General features: G+C 41.1%; 1 protein-coding gene across 1 annotated transcript in view; it reads right to left on the reverse strand.

Annotated features, from left to right (window-relative positions):
* The window catches only part of RSBN1L (round spermatid basic protein 1 like), a 47168-nt gene extending 27386 nt beyond the window's left edge, over positions 1-19782 (reverse strand). Inside the window, exons 1-2 of the mRNA XM_036400314.2 lie at positions 19197-19782; positions 8232-8345 (exon numbers count right to left, since the gene is read on the reverse strand). Coding sequence (XP_036256207.1) covers positions 8232-8345; positions 19197-19782 — 700 coding nt within the window. The remainder of the gene's footprint in view (positions 1-8231; positions 8346-19196) is intronic.

A 19782-nucleotide genomic window follows, 5' to 3' on the forward strand; every position in this document is an offset into this window, starting at 1 on the left:
GATTATCTGATTTCCCCTTTCAACCTGTACCATTCCTTTTGGTCTTCTGAGGAGTTTTACTAACAATTTCATTCAACTGCTCCTGTAGTATCTGGTGGCAGTTTCTTTAATCCCTCACTTAATGTATTTCAAGGATGCAGCTATGCAATAAAATTTTAAAAAAACAAACAGTGCCACTATTAAACAATAAATCAGGCTTCCTTAGAGAGGTGGTCAATGCCCTGAGGCAGGCAGTGTTTAAGAGGCGTTTGGACAATGCCCTTAACAACAGGTTAAACTCTTGGTCAGCCCTGAGGTGGTCGGGCAGTTGAACTGGATGGTCACTGTAGGCCCCTTCCAACTGAAATAATTGATTTTTTCTAATCATCAGTGAGCAGCACTCAGAAGAGCACAGCCATGGTCTTGAAAGCAGCAGAAACAACATAGATGGAATGTAAATCAGTCTCAAATTATGCAAAGTTCTTGTGAGCATAGCCAAAAAGGGTTTGTCTTCAAACCCAGTTGTAAAAGTATTTCTTATTTAGCTTGGTATACATCTATGGAAGCACTTAAAACCTTAGAAGGAATTACACTAAGACATTTTTTAATGAAGAACATTTATCATTCCCTCTGTTTCCACACCATCTCTATGAAACCTTCCGAAGAGATAAGTTTTTAACCAGAGGGTTAAAATTATTCCTTTTTGGACATATAGAAAAATTTTCCTCTCAGCTTTAATACATTGATTTTAATACAGACTGGTTTTACTTCTGAACACAAGATAAAAGGGTTATGCCATTTACATATATATCAATTTTTACAATTTATCATTGCACACTTTCTCAAATTACACCAAGTTGCAAAAATGATGGACACAATTTGGAACAAAATGAATATTTGCCCATTGCCCCCTATTTCTGTGTGCAACTCTTCCACGGAACTTTTTGGATCTCTCTATTTAAGGAGGATGGAACTGAGATCAGTTTTAATTCTGAAACACTTGGAAAGCAAGAGAGCAACAATCACTGAAAGAACAAAAGGCTGTGTAACAAAAAAAACCAACCGAAGATCTATGATGGAAGGCAGCAGAGCCCCCTGAACTGCTACTTGCAACTAAAAGAGAGAAAAATGGTAAGTGTCTATCCTTGGGAGACAAAACATCAATCCAGTCTTCGATGTCTGAACTACTGATCCCACTGAAGCAGAAAAAAGCCTTAAAACACAGAAATCAGAAGATAAAGAGGATTCCAAATGGGCTTTTTTCAAAACATTACTAGAATTAAACACTTTGAAAGAAATTGCATACCATCAAGAGTAAAACTTAGATCTCTAAAACCACTTCAAGCAGGAATTAGGTAACACAACTTCAAAAACTGCTTAGTTGTTTTGAGCCTTTTTAAAATTCACACGAGCTTTTGCTACTGCATACACAAGTTCTGTCAAAAACTCCACTTCCCCACAAGCAGCAAATGACATACATACAGAAAATTACTTGTATAAATACTTCATACACCCCACATTGCAAAAAAAAAAAAAATTAAAATCAAATTGTATATTGGAAGACTGAAAAAATGTGGCACCCTTAATTATTCAGCTTTCAAATGGATATGACACAGCTGAGCAATGTGTAAGCTCACTGCCAGAGGATCCAACCCCCCACTCTGCTCTGCCACTGCTCCTGGCACAGGGTCCTGCAGCACTGCTGCTACTGACTGCTGCTCATCAGCTGCACAGCAACTCGATGGCTCAGCAGAACGCTGATCTGTTCGCTCTGCTGCTGCATCAGTGAACTGGCTCCCGTCAGACAGCAACTAAAGCACTCAGGCCACTGAGAGAAGGACACAGGGGGTACCAGCAGGGTTCTCCTCCTCAGGGCAGCAAACCACCCTGTCTGCTCAGCTACACCTTCTCCATCCACCCCAGCACTGAACAAAGCTGAATTTTTACAGGTTAAAAAAGTCCCACCACCTCACCCAACAGCACATTTATGAGAAGGATCAGTTTCCTAGGAAACCTTAATAGAAATTTTTGTAACCTGAACACTTGGAACTTTTAAATTTAACAAAGAAGTTATAAAATTTACCTTTTAAAGGTAGCATTTTAGTTCATTTATCTGTAATACAGGTCATACTACAATTTCCTCCATCCATCCTCTTACAATGAGTGTGGGTGGTGCTTGGTCTCCACACTGCTTTGACACCTGCATATACCCAGTTTTAGAATACTTATGTTCAACTATTTTAGTGTACAGACAGTTCTCCTGAGGAATACAAACACAAAATGAAAAACTGATTTCTAGAACTAAATAGTACTTCTCAGTAAAGCTTGAATAGAATGTGACAGATAGAGAAGGAAGCACATTTCTAGCCTAAGGCTTCTGCTCTGATGAATTTCAAAGATCCACTCTGAAGTAGATGTTTAAAGCTGCTCAGAAGCTGCAAATAGTTAAGAGCAAAAAGAGTTAGCTTGCTGGAATACTGGAATTGCTATCAGCAATGTTCAATAAATAATTTCTTCGTTTTCGTCTTCTGTATTAGCTGTAGAGAGGAGCAGAAACACACTCATTCAGTCACTTCTCTGCTGCATATATCAAAGTACTTTAAAGTAAAATGAGCTGCTTCTTCCAAAACCAGTAACACTGCTTTGACACTTCACTAATGGACACCAAAAAAGAAAAGCAGCTTTCCACATTTCTCTAGGGCAGTAATCAAGCTGCTCCAGGCAGGAAGAACTTAATGAAAACATAAATAAGCAATCCAAAAGTTTAAATAAAGATCCCAACACAAGGGTGAGATATCCAACCTACTTTGTTTTAAGTCAGATTTGGGAACAGCAGTGCAGTACTTGATGCAAGCTAACTGGATTCACCTCTTACTGCTGAGGCACACACTGGCAACCCAAAACTTTCAAGACAGGTGTTTCAGAGAGTCTTCACCAGCACACACACTACAGGTGTGTACATAGGTACATATACATACGACTCTTGGAATCGCATTTCACACATTTTGAGATGTATGGCATGTTTGTCTCTATGTGTCCTGAGATCCATTTAGACACAACAGGCACTGAACCTATAAACACAAAGCTTTTTCCACCACATGGTTTGGAAACACAAGACAGAAGTTAACAATTTTCAGTCATATTGAAAACATTTCATTGAATGTAACTCACTGCCCTAGGACCCCAAGAATGAGAAATAACAGGGACAGGGGGTGAAAAACTCTCAGCATTCACATTTACAGGAACTTTCCCCTCTGACCTGTTGTTAAAAAGTAGACTGAGTTCACACTTTACTGGACTATAAAAAAAGCAAAGAACAGCTTCTACTCTTATTTGGCTTAGCAGTATCTGCATAAGGATAGAGCTACAAAATTTGCACTGTATCAATTAAGAAATCAGAAGAATGTTATGTTCATTCTGTTCATTCATGCACACACTCAGCAGTATCAGAACTAATGCTAAGTAACTTTTAGCCATCTTCTAGGCACCAAACCTTACGTACCATAAATAGAAAAATAATTCTCACATGCACACATCTATAGGACTGGTAGATCTTTCAAGTTAACTCAGCACACCTTATTTTTTATGGTGCCATAATAAACCTGTCACTGTTAGTGACATGGGACTTACTACACTAAGGATTGACATTCAAAACTGTTCAAATTTTCTGCAAATAAGCCAATGCTCTGTTATTAAAAGATGACACATACTTGTAATTAAAACTGATGCTAGACAGCCTAATATCTGGTTTATCTGTCTAATTACAGACACCTTCCAAATGTAAGTTTTTGCAAGAAGTCAGACATTACCTGAAATTTATTTTATGTTGTGTTTTGTCCATTTGTTGTGCTTGATCATTTGATCTGAAATTTTAAATAAGCAGAGACCATGAAGTCAAATACTTTATTCAGTTGTTTCAACCAGAGCAGGTGTTTCTCAACTTCAAGGTCACAGCCAGAATTATTAGAGGGGGACTTAAGACATGTCAAAACAAAAGCCAAAAATTAGTAACACTTAACTCTTTATTTCCCACAGTTTTCTAGCTGACAGCTAAGTAGCAGGAAGGCACAAACATTTCTAACAGCAGCCAGTAATTTAGATCGGTTTTCACTTCCTTACTTTAGGAGAGCCTAGCCACCAAAATTTAACATTTTCATTTTGATGTACCAGAAGTCTTTGCTTCAAGCTCCAGATCCCCAGCTCCAGCAGAAAGCTTTCCAGCACAGCTCTCCCTCCAGTTGCCACTTGCTCCATCTCATTTGGCATCTGTGTTTTACCCTCTAGTCATATATTTTATTGGTAAAAGTTGGTAAGTTGGTGCATAAGGACTGTGAAGCAAACTCAGTATAAGACAAATCAGTGTGGTGGACTGTGTGCCCTGCACTCTTACCTCAGTCTTACTCATTCCCTCAACTAAAGTGCACTGCATACAAATACTGGAACATTTCCCCTAAAGATACATGAAGACTCATGTCTCATGTTCAATATACTGATTTTATAATTACTCGTGTAAAAAACCCATCTATAAAAAAATTTTAAAGGGTCATAAAAATGTACAATTAAATGTCATTTCTTCCAGAAGAATAATTTTAAAATAAGTCTTTAGAAAACAATTTGGATTTACGTATGTTCATACCAGCAAATAAAATGTTCATTTTCAGTTCTTTCCTGAATTTTGGCATTCAATAAAGCAAGGCATTTAATCTTGCAGAAACACATACTAAGAATTTCTCCTACTGCAATTTTAGCAGTTTCTGTGCTCAGATATAAATAATCAGGAAAACAAGACTGATTTTTTTCTAAAATGAAAAACAGAAATGGGACTGTTTACAAATAAGCCTATTAATCATCCTCCTTTTTGCAGAACCTCCAGTAACTTTGTCACATCACACTGGTGCAAATATTTTGCATTAAATGCTCCATATCTAGACAGTAACTATTTACAATGCAGATTCTTCTTAAAAGTAAATTTAAATCACTTAGAGTTTCTGAATTTTTAACAATATGCATGTGCCAAGCAGCTTTTGTCTGAAAACTGAGCTCTTCCTTCCACACAGCAGACAGAGACACTGAGGCAATTCTACAGCCTTATCTACAGAGAATACATCTTTTAAGTGCAAAAGGATGACAAAAAAAACCTTTTCATTCTAGGTTTATAAAAAAAGCCATCAGGCTCTCTGAAAGAGCCTCATTTCCTTTAGTAGAGAAACCCTTTTTAAGAATCACCCTCCTCCAACATGGGCAAGTTTTATCACTGCTTTCAACAAAACGCCAACCCAAGTTTAGGCAGATGAACAGCTCGCAACCCAGAGCCTCCAAGTATAAATAAACTCTGCCACATTCAGCTTAGAGCACCAAAATTAGGCTTATGCACCAGCTCTCCCTCAAAAGGCATCAGTCCCTCAGTACTGACCTCTTCTAGAACTCATCACCTCTGACCTTGCACAGCCAGTGGAGCTGTCTGAAGTCACGTAGGCTGTTACCTCCACCCCCCCAGCCAAAGGCAGTCACAAACAGATGGTCAGAGCAGTATTTTACAACAAGATATAGATATAATACCTAGAAGAACGAAATAAGCTGTCTTTAGGCACTGTACTCTTGGTCTCTAAACACACACACACACTAAAAATAGAAAAAACAACCACAAAAGCAAAAGCCTGAAGAAATGGAAAGCAGACTCGTTTCAAGGCCCACACAGTAAATCCTGAGCTCAAAACAACAGGGCTTGAAGTTTAACTTTTGTTACACAGGAAGAAGACACTCTTAAATAAAGAGTTAGTAATTGAAAAGGTCACAGAGACACTGACCACTGGTATATACAAGAAGCTGCATCATAAAGCACTTCTGCCTCTGCTCTCTTGCCCAGGATGTAAAGTTAGATCAGCAGGACAGCTCAGGAAATGTCATACAAACCTCACAGCACATACAAGCACATTCAGTCAGATTTGGAGGCCCACAGAAAACACCAAGCTGCTGTTCTGAACAGGATACAAACCCTGTGGAGATGATCTGTCTGCTCTAAATAGCTGCCTGCTCTCCTGACTCACTCCCTTCTTTCCCTGAAAGAGGAGTCAATTTTGCAGGATACTGGCAAACCAAACACATCCTCTACAAAACACTTAACAGCCAACACCTTAAAGAAAATATAAAATATGCTTGAGTGATAAAAAGTCAAATAAAATAGGGGTAAAGCATCTAATGCACTTGTAGCACTGTTTGCTGTGAAAATAAGCTATCCTGCTTCTCAAAAGAAGTCTTAACACAGTCCCTGAGCATATGCACTTGAACATTAAACTGAAAATAAAGCACTATTTTAGGCTCAACAGCCCCATTAGGTTATCATCTATTGATTGGTGCAAGACAGCTTGCTGTCTTTGCAGATTGCACCTCATCTGCTGAATGGCAACAGAAACAGGACCCAGTGTAAAAAAAGGCTGCTACTCAAACTAAGCCTGAAGAACCCACGGTTATGGCAGTTATGTGTTGTCCTGTATCTCAACCACCAACTTCCTTCCACATGCTCAGCAAAGACAAGTCACACCTGCCCTCTGCACAGGAAGTCACCAGCTTACACAATCCTCAAATTCAAAGCAGTACTTTGAGATCTGATCAACACAGGTTTTAAGCTGTCATTGTTGTTAATACAGTTACTTGTGTGTAGAGTATAATACATGATGTAGTAAATTAAAGGGCTCTGTGCCTCTGACCTCTCCTGAAGGTCAATATTTAATTTGAGAGTTTCAATTTCTGGTTTGTAAATTAAATCCTACAGTATACAAAGTAACAGAAAAACATATCAGGAATTTGTTCCTAACTTCAAAAGCAGAGACTGAAAAAGAACAGATTAAAAAAGCATTTAGTCTACTCAAATAAGCAACACCCTCACAGAAAATCTGATGCAGCAAGAACTAAGTGAAGAGTAAGATGGTTCAAGTACTGGCTCAACTGCTGTGCTCAAAGGGTTGTGAGCAGCAGCACAAATTCCAACTGGAAACAGTCACTGCTGGAGTAATCCAGACCTTAATATCTTGTGTTGGTATTGTTCAGCCTCTCCATTAATGCATCATGGGACAGAGCACACCCTCAGCAAGCTGCAGCTGATCCATAACTGGGAGAAGGAGTTGATGCACCACAGAGTTGCACTGGCAGTGAGAGGGACCTTGAGAATGTAGAAACTTGGGGGACTCATGAAGTTAACAGAGGGGTGGGTAAAACCCTGCACCTGGAAGAAATAAACCCGTGAAGCACAGGTTGATGACTTTCTTTATTCCCTTTCATCAGGTTTTTCCACACACTGGTAAGATCCCCCTTGAGCCTCCTCTTCTCCAGACTATCACTCCCAGCAGTCTCTGCCTTTCTTCAGACCATACAACAGACACTTAGCTCGTGCTGGAATGGACCTTTCAAGGCCATCTAGTCTATAACCTGCTGCAACAAGAAGGAACATCTTCACAATCAGATCTGGTTGCTCAGAGCCCAATTCTTGACCTGACCTTGAACACTGCCAGGGATGGAATATCTGTCACCTCCCTGGGCAACCTGTTCCAGTCTCTTATCATCATCATTATAAAAAAAAAAATCTGTATATATAATCTGAATGTAGTTGTCCAGTGAGACTGTTACCTCCACCCTTGGAGATAAGAAGTCTGATAATCCTGGGCAACCTGCTCTAGTTGATCATACTTGGAGCAGCTGGACTAGATCCCTTCCAACCTCAACTACTGTACAGTTCTAAGATTCAATGGATGTACATTGTAACCTTAACTACCTTTCATTACAGAAAACAAAGTTGAAGAAATTAGCCAAAATTAAGACTGCATGTTGCATAGAATTGCCCAGTATTTGACAAAGCTCCTGAATTATAGCCCCTTAATTACTCAGTCTTGTACAATTAATGTTAGACATAAAATATAACATGCATTCACCTTTCCACAAGATATAAAATGATAACCTACATCTTGTCAGCAGTTATTGAAGAATCACTAATATTGCTCCTTGAAGTACTGGTCTTTCCTATTACTACTATTGTATATACAACACTGTGATGATAGTTTTATCTTTAATTTCCAGTACCTAGCACAGTTGACAAAAAAAAAATTAACATCTATATCAGGTTTTAATTCACAACTTTTGTACCAACTAAACAGGAAAAATGGCATAAGTGAAATGAAAAACATAGTATTAAAACACAGCATCCAATCACAAATACCTGTAGCACTAGAATGAAAAATCACTACATAGCTTGAACTTACCTTTCTGCAATAATTTGATCTCTCCATTTTCTTTCTTGATTTCATTCATTAGTTTGTGCTTCTTCTTTTCTTTTTGCTTCTTCTCCCTTTCTTTAACTTTGTCTTTGATTTGACCTGAAATGCAAATATTTCACAATTAAGCAAGAACAGAAAAGTAATTGTAACATACATGTTTCCTATTACTCTTACGCAAGCTCTATTAAGAGGATATAGAGGAGGAGTTACAAGGAAATCCCAGTACTTACAATATGAAAAGCTAATATTTATCTGTTGCATAATCCAACATAAGCTTCTTTACCTCAGAAAAGTTTTGTTTGTTATGTTGTGGCTGTATGCAACAACCCAGCAAGCTAACTGTACAGTAATTTTTGCTTACTCCTATACCTTCCGCTCTTATTTTGCATCTGCAGTCAGCTCATTTGTTGAAAATGGAATTGCATGCATAAGAATTGAGGAAAAAAGAATACAGTTAGCATTTTCTTGGGTGCACATCTAAACTGAAAACCTCCTAACTATCTATACATACTCTGAACTTAAATGCTTTTGCAAATACCTGGGAAAGATGGTTTAATCTGTCAAATGAAAAGTCTTTTATATTATATTCACAGGTTAATGCATCAATAGCAGTCAGATATAATTAATAAAAATATGAGACATGCTGTATTCACACAGCAAATTTAATTCACTGGTGCTTCCCCTGCTTACCTACAATCAGAACATCTTAACTGAGCAGTCTCATTTTTCATTTACTTTCTTGTCAAGTCACTCCAAACCCCTGACACAGAAAAGCAGAGCCTTTAGGCATGCTTTCTGTATGTAAAATACTAGACCTAGAGGAATTCAGTTTCAAGCAGTCATCTTTGCAAGCCAAGTTGAGATTCACTTACGAGGCCAAGCATTAAAGAAGTCAGATTTTACTAGGCTTATATGCAGGGCAGCCAGCACTTCACGCCTTACTGCCTGGCCTGAAGCCAGTACCTGCTCAAAGAGTTCACTGGGCTTTTTAACCTCCACAGGGAAAGAGGAAATCTGATTTCAAGCTTCTACATAATGTTATGCTTCAGTAATACAGCTGAGAGACAGCCCTGATATTTTATTCATGGTACTTGCATTATAAACCCCAAGTGGAAGCAAAGAAATGCAATTACTCTTCCTTAAGCATTCACATAAAATAGAAGTAACGAGTATGTCCACTACTACCAAATGAGAAATATTTCAGAACTAAGCCAAAGAAAGCCCTCAATTCTAGAAGGCAATGTAGAGTGACCCCTAACCAAACTACTCAGGAAGCATGTTGATAAAGGTGCAAAGAGCTGACAGTAATCCACCTAAATGAATGCTCTAACAGTGATTCCACAGCATTCATATCTTTCCTCTGAGCAGTATTCTAACGAGGGTACAGAACTTAAACCCTCACAGTTCTAAGAGTGAAGCAAAGGATGTATTTTAGGGAGAGTCATAAGAAATTAGTCAAATAAAAACCCAAAATAGATGGCAATTGAGATATGCCTCTTGCCTCTCCACAGATCACAAGCAGCAGGGAGAGAACAGAAACTATACTGGCACAAATATAATAAGGTAGCTGCACTTAGAGGATGTTTTAGTTCTAAGTGATTGAAACAGCCATGTCCAAGAACAGCCTCCTCCTAGCACCTCTGTGGGAAGGGATGGATGACAAAGCAGATTTATGTGTATAGCAGACCATGGAAACCAAACAAGCTTTCCTAAGCAACACAAACCTTTCTAGGAATAGGTTAAACTGACATAAATCTTCCTCTCCAACCTGTTTCTCCCCAAAAAAGAATCTCTGATTTGTAAATCCCCTGCAACTTGAGTATGAAGTTGGGTAAATTGTACAACAGGAGTTAATGTAACACTCCAAAAGCAGACACTCAGCTAGCAGGCAGTAACACCAGGCTTGATTTATAACCTTGGCTGAATGATCAACTCAGCCAGAACTACAATTATCATGGGAAGACCTAGATTTTATCTCAACATTTTTGTATGGTTAAGAGGCACACTTGACTTCTGCTATCACTTACAAATCAAAGCAAGATTGAAGAGCATATACAGATGTTGAGTCTTGCTGAAAAAGGACAAAAGACTGAAAAGAACCCTTTACTGCCAGCTCATGAAAATGAGGCCAATGAATCTCCCAGTTTTGTCAGAAGCAACACATAAAGACAGAGAACCTTTTAAAGAGCCTCTAGTTTATTTTCACATCTACAAAGCAATTAGAGTCAATGGTGAAACTTTCCCAACAAAAGAAACAATGAATGTGTTCTGTAATATCCCCCAGCAACAGCCACAAGTAAATCCTACCATAAGTGATTGCAAATACAATGTAAATGCAGCTGAGGGAAATTTGGACCAAACTTTCCCTTCTAGAAATCACAGTATTGTAACCAAAGCAGCGTAGAGCCTGATGCAAGTAAAAAACAGTTGAGAAGCTCAATTTGAATGTACAGATTTTTCTGATTTCCTCCTTCAAAGCTCACAGAATAGCTTAACAATAGCCAGTAGTTCATCTTAAAAAAAAAAGCATAAATATGAAATTAAAAAAAAAAACAACTTTGTACATTAAAAAAAATTAAAAGTTATTTATTCCATGGATTAACACTTGAACTTAATTCTCAGTTGAACTGTCTTAAGTTTCTGAGTATTAGTAAGTATTTTCTAGTCTGGCTTGCAGAATTCAAACACAACTCTCAAACAAAAGTCTGCAGATTGTTCTCCTCAGGGACATCCAGAAACATGAACATTCTTCATAAAATTCCTGCTTTAAAATGAATACCCCCAATATTACACAATTTACAACCTACATATCACAGAATAAACAAGCAGTGAGTGACACTGGTAAGGGAAAACAAGAAAATCTTTTTCTGTTGGAGTTATGAAAACACGGAATGCTCTCGTACAGCTTTTTTGAAATTTACCAGTAGAAGCTACTACTGGTCTCCATTTCACTTCCAGGGCAACAAGATCACAAAGTAGTAAAAGGTAGGAAGATGTTTATAATAAGCTTTCCATGTCCACAGAATATTCTGCAGTTAGCTTCCACCAAGACTACTCCTAACAAATAAAAAAGAAAAACAAAAAAAGCTTTTTGAGCTGCTGTGGATGAAATGAACCTCCACAGAAATAACAAAGCCCAAACACACAGGAGGGAAGGCCTTCACATACCTCCAAAGACACTAAACCTAAAAGCCAATCATCTGAAGTAATTTGTGTCCCAGGGCAAAAAAGAAAGACATCTATCTTTTCATTACACTTGTCCCACCTATTTCTCCAGTGTGAGTCCTGCCAACGGGCTCAGCTCTTCACAAACTGCTGCAGTGTGGAGCTTTTGCATGTGGCACAGTCCCTCGGGCACGGCCTGCTCCAGCGCGGTGCCCCCATGGGCTCACAGGTCCTGCCAGCAGACCTGGCAACCTGCTCCAGCAAAGGGGACACAGGTCCTGCCAGGAGCCTGCTCCAGCAAAGGGGACACAGGTCCTGCCAGGAGCCTGCTCCAGCAAAGGGGACACAGGTCCTGCCAGGAGCCTGCTCCAGCAAAGGGGACACAGGTCCTGCCAGGAGCCTGCTCCAGCAAAGGGGACACAGGTCCTGCCAGGAGCCTGCTCCAGCAAAGGGGACACAGGTCCTGCCAGGAGCCTGCTCCAGCAAAGGGCTCACAGGTCCTGCCAGGAGCCTGCTCCAGCAAAGGGGACACAGGTCCTGCCAGGAGCCTGCTCCAGCAAAGGGCTCACAGGTCCTGCCAGGAGCCTGCTCCAGCAAAGGGCTCACAGGTCCTGCCAGGAGCCTGCTCCAGCAAAGGGCTCACAGGTCCTGCCGGGAGCCTGCTCCAGCAAAGGGGACACAGGTCCTGCCAGGAGCCTGCTCCAGCAAAGGGCTCACAGGTCCCGCCAGGAGCCTGCTCCAGCAAAGGCTTCCATGGGGTCACAGCCTCCCTTGGACACCCACCTGCTGCAGGCTGGAGTCTCCCAAGGGTCTCAGGTGGATCTCTGCTCTCCCAGGGACCTCTCTGGGCTGCAGGGGCAAAGCTGCCTCACCAGGAGCTGCCCCAGGGGCTGCAGAGGAATCTGCTCTGGCACCTGGAGCATCTCCTGCCCTTCCTTCTGCACTGACCTCTCTCCAGCTGCAATTGGTCCTGGGTAGTAAATTTTTCCCCCTCTTAAAATACATAATCCCAGAGATGCTACCACCATCACTGGCCACTCCTGTATCTCCCCTGGTACCTTGCCATGCAAACCCAATCCAACTCTACTAAATAAACCAGTGTATACTTTTTAAAATACAGGGCTTAGTAGGAATAAGTATCTCTGTTTATAAAAAATACAACACCTAAGGAATTAAGAGATTTCTACATATCTCATTAAAATTTACAGTAAGGAGTGTCACCATAAAGTCTATATTCTTTGCTTTGCATGTCACAAAATCTGTACATCCACACCCAAAAGAAATGCTGCAACAGCAGTACATTAAAATAAAAGAAGTGCTAAAAATAGACAGGAAGACAGTTATGGTGTGTGCCATCTCACCTTTCTAAAGGGCATTTGAAAAATATCTTCACTTTACAACAATTCTACCCAATGAACTGAACTAATTAAGAATTATATGCATACTTCCTCCTCAAATTCCAAAGCTACTTTTTCTGGATGTTAGGTTAAGTACTTAAATAAAATAAATGGATATACATTGTATTTATACAATAAATAGCCATTTACAACTAAAGGGTACAGTAAAAGTTCTTAGTTTCCCAACTCAAGAGATACTCATAGTAGTCATTCTTCTCATAATGATTGCCACGATTTCCTAAGCAGCAAATACAGGAACATAAATTCACAGATCACACCTGATTTCAGAAATCTAATCCTATCTTTGCCTCTACTGCAAGCTTTCTACAGACAAAAAGATAAAAAGAGCACAGAGGGTGAGTACTAAGTGGGAAGTGCTCTTGAGTGGATCTTATGTGCAAAGTGGTGGCTGTCACTTGGGAAATTTGCACCTTGAAGTCCATGCAGGAGCTCAAACAAGCAAGTCCATTTCAGCACTAAAAGAGGAGAGCTGTACAGCCCTGGCAGATGCCAAAAGCTGCAGCTGCTCTGCATCATTTTCCAGATGGTAACTCACATTAGTAGTCAGTCATAGATTATGTTCAAAGTATTCTGCCTCTCTCTCCTCTGTTTGATTTAAGGGCTGTCACTGCACATGAGGCAAAATATTTACAGACTACTGCTAAGGGACACCATCAATATGGATAACACCACCAGCAGTGTAACTGAAAGGAAGGGGAAATAAGGAGAGGCATACAAGAACATCAGCTACCATCCCTTCCATCAGCACTCTCTTCACTTTGAACAAACATCCATAAAAATAAAACCTCAAGAAGCCATGTTTAACTGGTTATGCAGGTACATGAAGTACATTTAACATCACCATGTTAACAGCTTGACACCTGCACTTATTAAATCCTACAATATACACTGCAGAGCAGGTTTCCCAGCTTAATGAACATGGAAAAACACACACAGTATGTTCAAGATAAAATACAAACCATCAAAAAAGGGACAGGTTTCACATCCCAGCAACCAGGAACATATGGCTGACGCTCCTTTCAGTAATTTAAGTTTAAAATCCAAGATATGACTAAAGAAATCCCATTATCAGGCAAGAATATTTCCTCAAGCTCTTCAATGAATGAAAAGGAGGACAGATCCCTTTCAGAATTAAAACACTTCCAAAAAACTGAAATATGACCTTTACAGTTCCCAGTTCCTTTAAGCTTCTCACTTCTAAGGAGACCTTCTACACACAGAACTGAGTTTAAGCTCCAGCACTGGGGAGTTGAAATCAGTAACAGAGAATGTGAGAGCTGCAAACAAGGTCTCTTCTAGAGGTTTCAGATCAAATGATTCAGCTTCCTGATCCTGTGTCAACTATGGAAAATTGTTTGGTATTCTAAAACCAGAGTAAGTTTTTGCTGTGTAAATTACACACAAAGCTGGATTCTGGGTTACAGGAAGGGCATGGCTCTCCAGCTTAGAAAGATTTTGTTCTGCCTGGCAAGCATCAAGTTATCTTATCAAAAAGGTGGCAGGGTCCCTCAAGAAAAAGATGCACTGCTCCAAATTTATCCCAACATTGCATATTAATGTCACTACCAGCTCTGAAACCTGCATGTAAATCTCAGACAGCAACAGAAATTTGAGAAGTGCCTCTTCCTCCTGAATACCATACTTAAAACCCTAAACACTTTCTAGACATTGCTGCTTACAGTAGGGTATCTAAATAGAAATATATTAAAGAATTCAGATGAGAGAGGTCAAGAGGCCTCATAAGCATGAAGATGACTGCTGTATTTAAAAAATTCAACAGAAAGGAGGGGGAAGTGAGTCAAGCCACACAGTCCAAGGAAAAAGAAAAAAAGGGAATTAGTAGTTAACAGAAGGAGGAAATGTTTAGCAGAAGAAAAAATAAAAGACAACCTTAGAAGCAAGATGCATGGCCCCAGTTCTAAAGAAGGGAAAAAGAAGATCCAAAACTTTCTTCAACCTACTTTGGTAACAGAGACTATGAAATGAGCATCCCTCGGATGCAGACCAAAATTATTAAGACTGAAAAGTGTAACTTCTTGAAAGCTAAAATCCCAGAAGGGTCACATGATACAAGGTAACTGTTACCAGAAGAATCACTGCTAAATGTTCATCTGACATCTAATCTTATCTATCCTTCAAAGATAGCAGGAGAAACAAGGGGGGTGGGAAGGGGGGGGGCAAAGGAGGGAGAGTTAAAAAAAAATAGACTAATACTAAAAACAAGAGCTACAGTGCCATATTCAGCTTTCCTGCTCATACAGGGAATCCCCATCTGCAAGTCAAAAGGCATCAATCTCATTTTGCAACTGCCTGCACACTGAGGCAATCTTACAAATGGATCACTGAAGAAAAGAAAAAAGGGAGAGAGAAATTATACACAGAAACAGCAAGAAAAGCAGAAAAGATGCATCATGCAACTGCATTACACCTTACAGCAAGTACAGGGACCAAAACCAAAGATTTGGACAGGCATTGTCTAATGAAGAGGGGAGTGGCTGAGCTGAGCTTTGCACTGTTATGAAAACAATGTCAACTATGAACTGCTAGAGCAGAGTACCAGTTAAATGACTAACTGAATCAGCAGAGTCCTAGCATGAACTGCAATCATTTCTGTCAGACTGACACTGTGCTTTAAAAACAAAAACATTGCACAACTTTAGTTCCACTATCAGCATGTTCGTGACAAGTGAAATTTAAGCTTATTTTAAACAGCCTAAACCTTGTTATCTGCAGAATAAATCATGCATCCAGCAAAAGGCTCTTTCAGGCTCTCTGCATGCTAGATCATCTCTGAAGGGGTCACTGAACTCCATTCATTTAATGGAATCACAAGCTGTAAGGCCTGCTTATGAGACTGCAACTTAAAAGCTCTTTGCAATTAATTAAAAGACCAAAGAAGTCTTTAAACAAAGACTTGAAGAAAATATAAAAATTTTTGAAAAGCTTTAAACACATCATCCACCTTGGCTACTACCAAGCTTAACATCTTCCTATCACTTAGGAAATTAGGGTGCCTCGGAACTAGGCCCCCTTACCTCGCACTCACTACTGCAAGTGAAGGACACAACAGCTCCTATCATCAGCTTTTCTGAATGCAAGGTGAAAAACCTCACAATTTACTCCTCAGTGTCAATACCCCTATCATCATTACCATAATTAAACTAAAATTAGGAAAATGCAATTGCTACTATTGCAATTGCAAATGCAGTTGCTTGAGAAATCAAGGCCAGATCTCACATTCATTCACTCCACATCACTGCACACCCTCATTCCCTGTATTATTTTGTCTATACCACAGTCCAAAGAGTCTCATGAGACAAATTTTGCCATTCTCCTCCTGATTCCTCTAGCTTTGCTTCTCCTTTTCTCTATACTGAAATCTGTGCAGGCCCTCAGTCTCTCTGACAAAGGTAAAGCTTTTTCTCCTCACACACAGAAGCTCCATGCAGCAGAGCACACAGCTCACTGACCAGAAACACAACTCCTCCTCATTTATAGGTACTGGAATGACTGGGAATTCCACTCCATCCCATGTACCCACCTGCAACACTTCTCCATTTATGGCTGCAAACAGGAGAATGGACTTTTTCCATTTTCAGAGCCTCAAAACAACCAAGAACTCTCACCCAACCAAGAACTCTCATTTCACTTGCTTATCTCTTAGTATTCCTGCCTCTATACCTCTAGTCTCTCCATTGGCACAGCTTTCCTGCTGGCAGGTGCAACCCTGGCACGTGTATCAGTTATGAATGCTAGCAGAGAAAAACAATCAATACCATCAACTCCACGTTGCTGCTCCTTCTCCACTGCACCAAAAGCAGAAAGGCTGCCTAACTGCAGACTCCAGGAACAAGAGACTGCACTTGCCTGCATGAGGCCGATTTTTAAAATGCACTGATGACAGCTCTACAAACTCAGCTCGCCACACCTGAAGGAGAATATTTTATTCCTATTTCTATTTTATTCCCTGCCCCTCATACATCCTGTATGTGCAAGCCTTTCAGTTTTCCATAATTACCCAAAATCATCTAAATTTACCCATGCTGTTCAATTCCACCCTGTAGGCTGCCTAAAATTTTCATTCTCCTTCTATCCTACCTTCCTGGCCTTTTGTACAGCACCTAAGTATAATCTTAAGTATAAACCCCAAAACAAGACCAGAATCACCTCCACACTGCTTCTGCCTGCTATTTTCTTTTCCTGTCAGTATTTCAAATTCATTCCACATTCACTCATTATATGCTGCAGGTAGAGTCCCCTCTGGTATCTTTTTCCAGTCTGTAGCTTCAGCACTCCCAATGCACAAGTCCTGACTATTCCACCCACCCACCTTAATGTCATTCTTAGCTTTTCTCTGTACTTAGGATTCTATGTGCCTGCCCCCCAGCCATTCTTTTCTCCCTGCATCATAACTGCATTCTTCCCTTTCCTCTCTGCAAAGTAAATTATTCACAGGATTAACAGCACAAACCTGTTCTTTAATCTACAGTCAAATACTGAATCACTTTTGAAAGGCTGGCAGCTCTCAGCAGAAGAGTCAGTGCATCCTTCACTTTCTCAGCCTTCTCTGAAAAAATATATAGTTTAATTAAAAGAAAGTTCTTCTTTTATAGAGGAAAATATGCCACAAAATTTTAGGTTTAGAAACTACTTCCTCTAAATGGAAATCTGCAGACTCAGATACCAAACAGGTATCATTTGCCTTTGAAAATTTATTTGTTGCATGTAGATAAGTTTTCGAGTAATAAATGTAAGGTAAAAATATCTGTTCTGAGCACTCAGCAACTAAAAAAAAAAAGAATTTAAAAGAATTTGTGCCTGTGAATATATAAGCTTAAGCTCTGAGAAAAGTATCTTTTCCAGATACAAGGCGCAGAATCTCTTTAAAGACAAATCACATAAATTATTCAGTTACCACTATCAGTGTCAATTTCTTTAAGCAATGTGAAAGAATATTTCATCTTGTTATTGCAATATGGTTCCAAGGTTTACTAACATGACTCTTTAACACTGGTAGGACACTACAGCAATCAGAGCAAATATGGTTATTAATTACACAGCTTTGCAGCAAGGATTTGGATGAGTTTATTAGCAGCTATCCTTGAATGATTTCACCAACACCAAACAGGTAATGAGCATCATTTCTAAATGCTTTTCCCCAGGCACCTTTTGGACAGGAACAAAGGGGGGAGAAGCCCTAAAATGGAACACTTGAAAGCACTGAAATTACATACTTAAAACCCATTTGGACACCACCAATCAAGATCCAAGTAAACTAAAAAAAAACCTCTCAAAGGTAAGTGAATCACAGACTAAGATACTCATGGAAATTAGTGAAAAAATGAAGTAAGGTAGCCCAGGCAACCTAATCAGTAGACAAAAAGGCATATTGATATTTCTCTACAAGCTTGACTGATCCTGTAATTACAGGTAGAGGCCACAATCAAAGTAACTTAAATTTACACAACAGCTGTAATTTATCGTTCCTTTAAAATAAAAGAAACTTGATTAAACTAGGTAATGGAGTGTACATTTCAAATTCCTCATATTTCAATAAGGAATGTAAATGTAAAAGCATCAACATCTGGTTTAAGGTCACTGGAGACTGGGAAAGGCCACACTAGAAATAAAAGCAAGTATTCTTGTACTGTCATCATATACTCATGTATTGTCTTTTAGTTCCCAAGATTTACTGTGGATCACCGCAGGAATCCAAGCAAGACTCTTGCCTGACATCTCGTCCTACCTCCTATGGCCATTTTTGTCCAGCACCACTAATGAACTAACCCAGCAATCCTCCCCTTATCCTGAAGACCTCGAGCATTCCTTGGGAGATGTGATCTTCAAAAAATAAAGAAAGCCTGGAGCAGCAACTACATGAGATTTCAAAAGTCTAAGTATCTAAATTTTAACTGCATTTTAACTAGTACTCAATGACTTAGCCTGTAAAAATTAACAGCCTAAGAAATGAGATCATTTACGATTTAATTTTTAAATTGCGGCGATTCTTTGCAACACGTTCTCGGTTTTTCCCCAATTCAGTTTTGTTCGCATATTTCTAATAAATTACTCGGCATCCTCATTTCCCTAATAGGTAAGAAAACCTAAGGCCTCTGGCAGCTTCTGGCTGACGCCATCGCTAATTCCACACCCCCTTTTCTGACAGGATTGACGGCGGACTGAGCCCGCCGCTGCCTTCCCCACGAGCCCACAGGGCCAGCGACGTGTGACGGGGTCCGGCGCTGCCCGCAGCCCCCGGGCCGGGCCGCAGCCGCCTCCCGCTGCCGCCGGGCAGCTCCAGCGAGGCCCCCGCGCCCGCTGCCCCTTCCAGCCCTCCCTTCCCGCCGCCCGCTGCCCCGCCGCTCACCTTTCGGGAACAGCAGCTTCACCTCCCCGTTCTCATCCCGGCTCAGGGCCCCGCCGCCATCTCCCGCCGCCGCCACAACGGGCAGCGCCCCGTGCTTCCTCCTCTCCTTGTCCCGCTTCTCCTTGGGTCTCTTGGGCTTGGCGCTGCCGCCGCCTCCCGCCTCGGCCGCCAGCGCCAGGCGGTGCCGGTGGTGGCGGTGCTGGTGCTGCGGGTGGGACGAGGAAGGGGAGGCGGACGGCGGCAGCAGCACCGCGGGCGGCAGCAGCTTCCGGGACAGCGGGGAAGGGAACGCAAAGCCCCCCGCGCCCGCCGAGGGGCCCGAGGGCAGCGTGGCGAAGCCCCACGGCCCGGGGCCGCTGTAGCTGGGCACGACCGCGGGCAGCGGCTGCTTGGCGCTCCCGCCACCGCCGCCCCCTTCACCGTTGACGCGCTTAGCGCCCTTCAGGCTCCGCTCCTCGGCTCCCTTCACCTTCTTGGCGACCGGCTGGGATCCGCGGGAGCCCTTCGCGTCCGGGGCCGTCCTGGCGCCGAGCAGCTCCTGCTCGGGGAGCGCCGCGCCACGACCCGGACTGGGCGGCTCCGCCAT

Source organism: Molothrus ater, chromosome 5, assembly GCF_012460135.2.
Source record: "Molothrus ater isolate BHLD 08-10-18 breed brown headed cowbird chromosome 5, BPBGC_Mater_1.1, whole genome shotgun sequence".
NCBI classification, from domain to species: Eukaryota; Metazoa; Chordata; class Aves; order Passeriformes; family Icteridae; genus Molothrus; species Molothrus ater.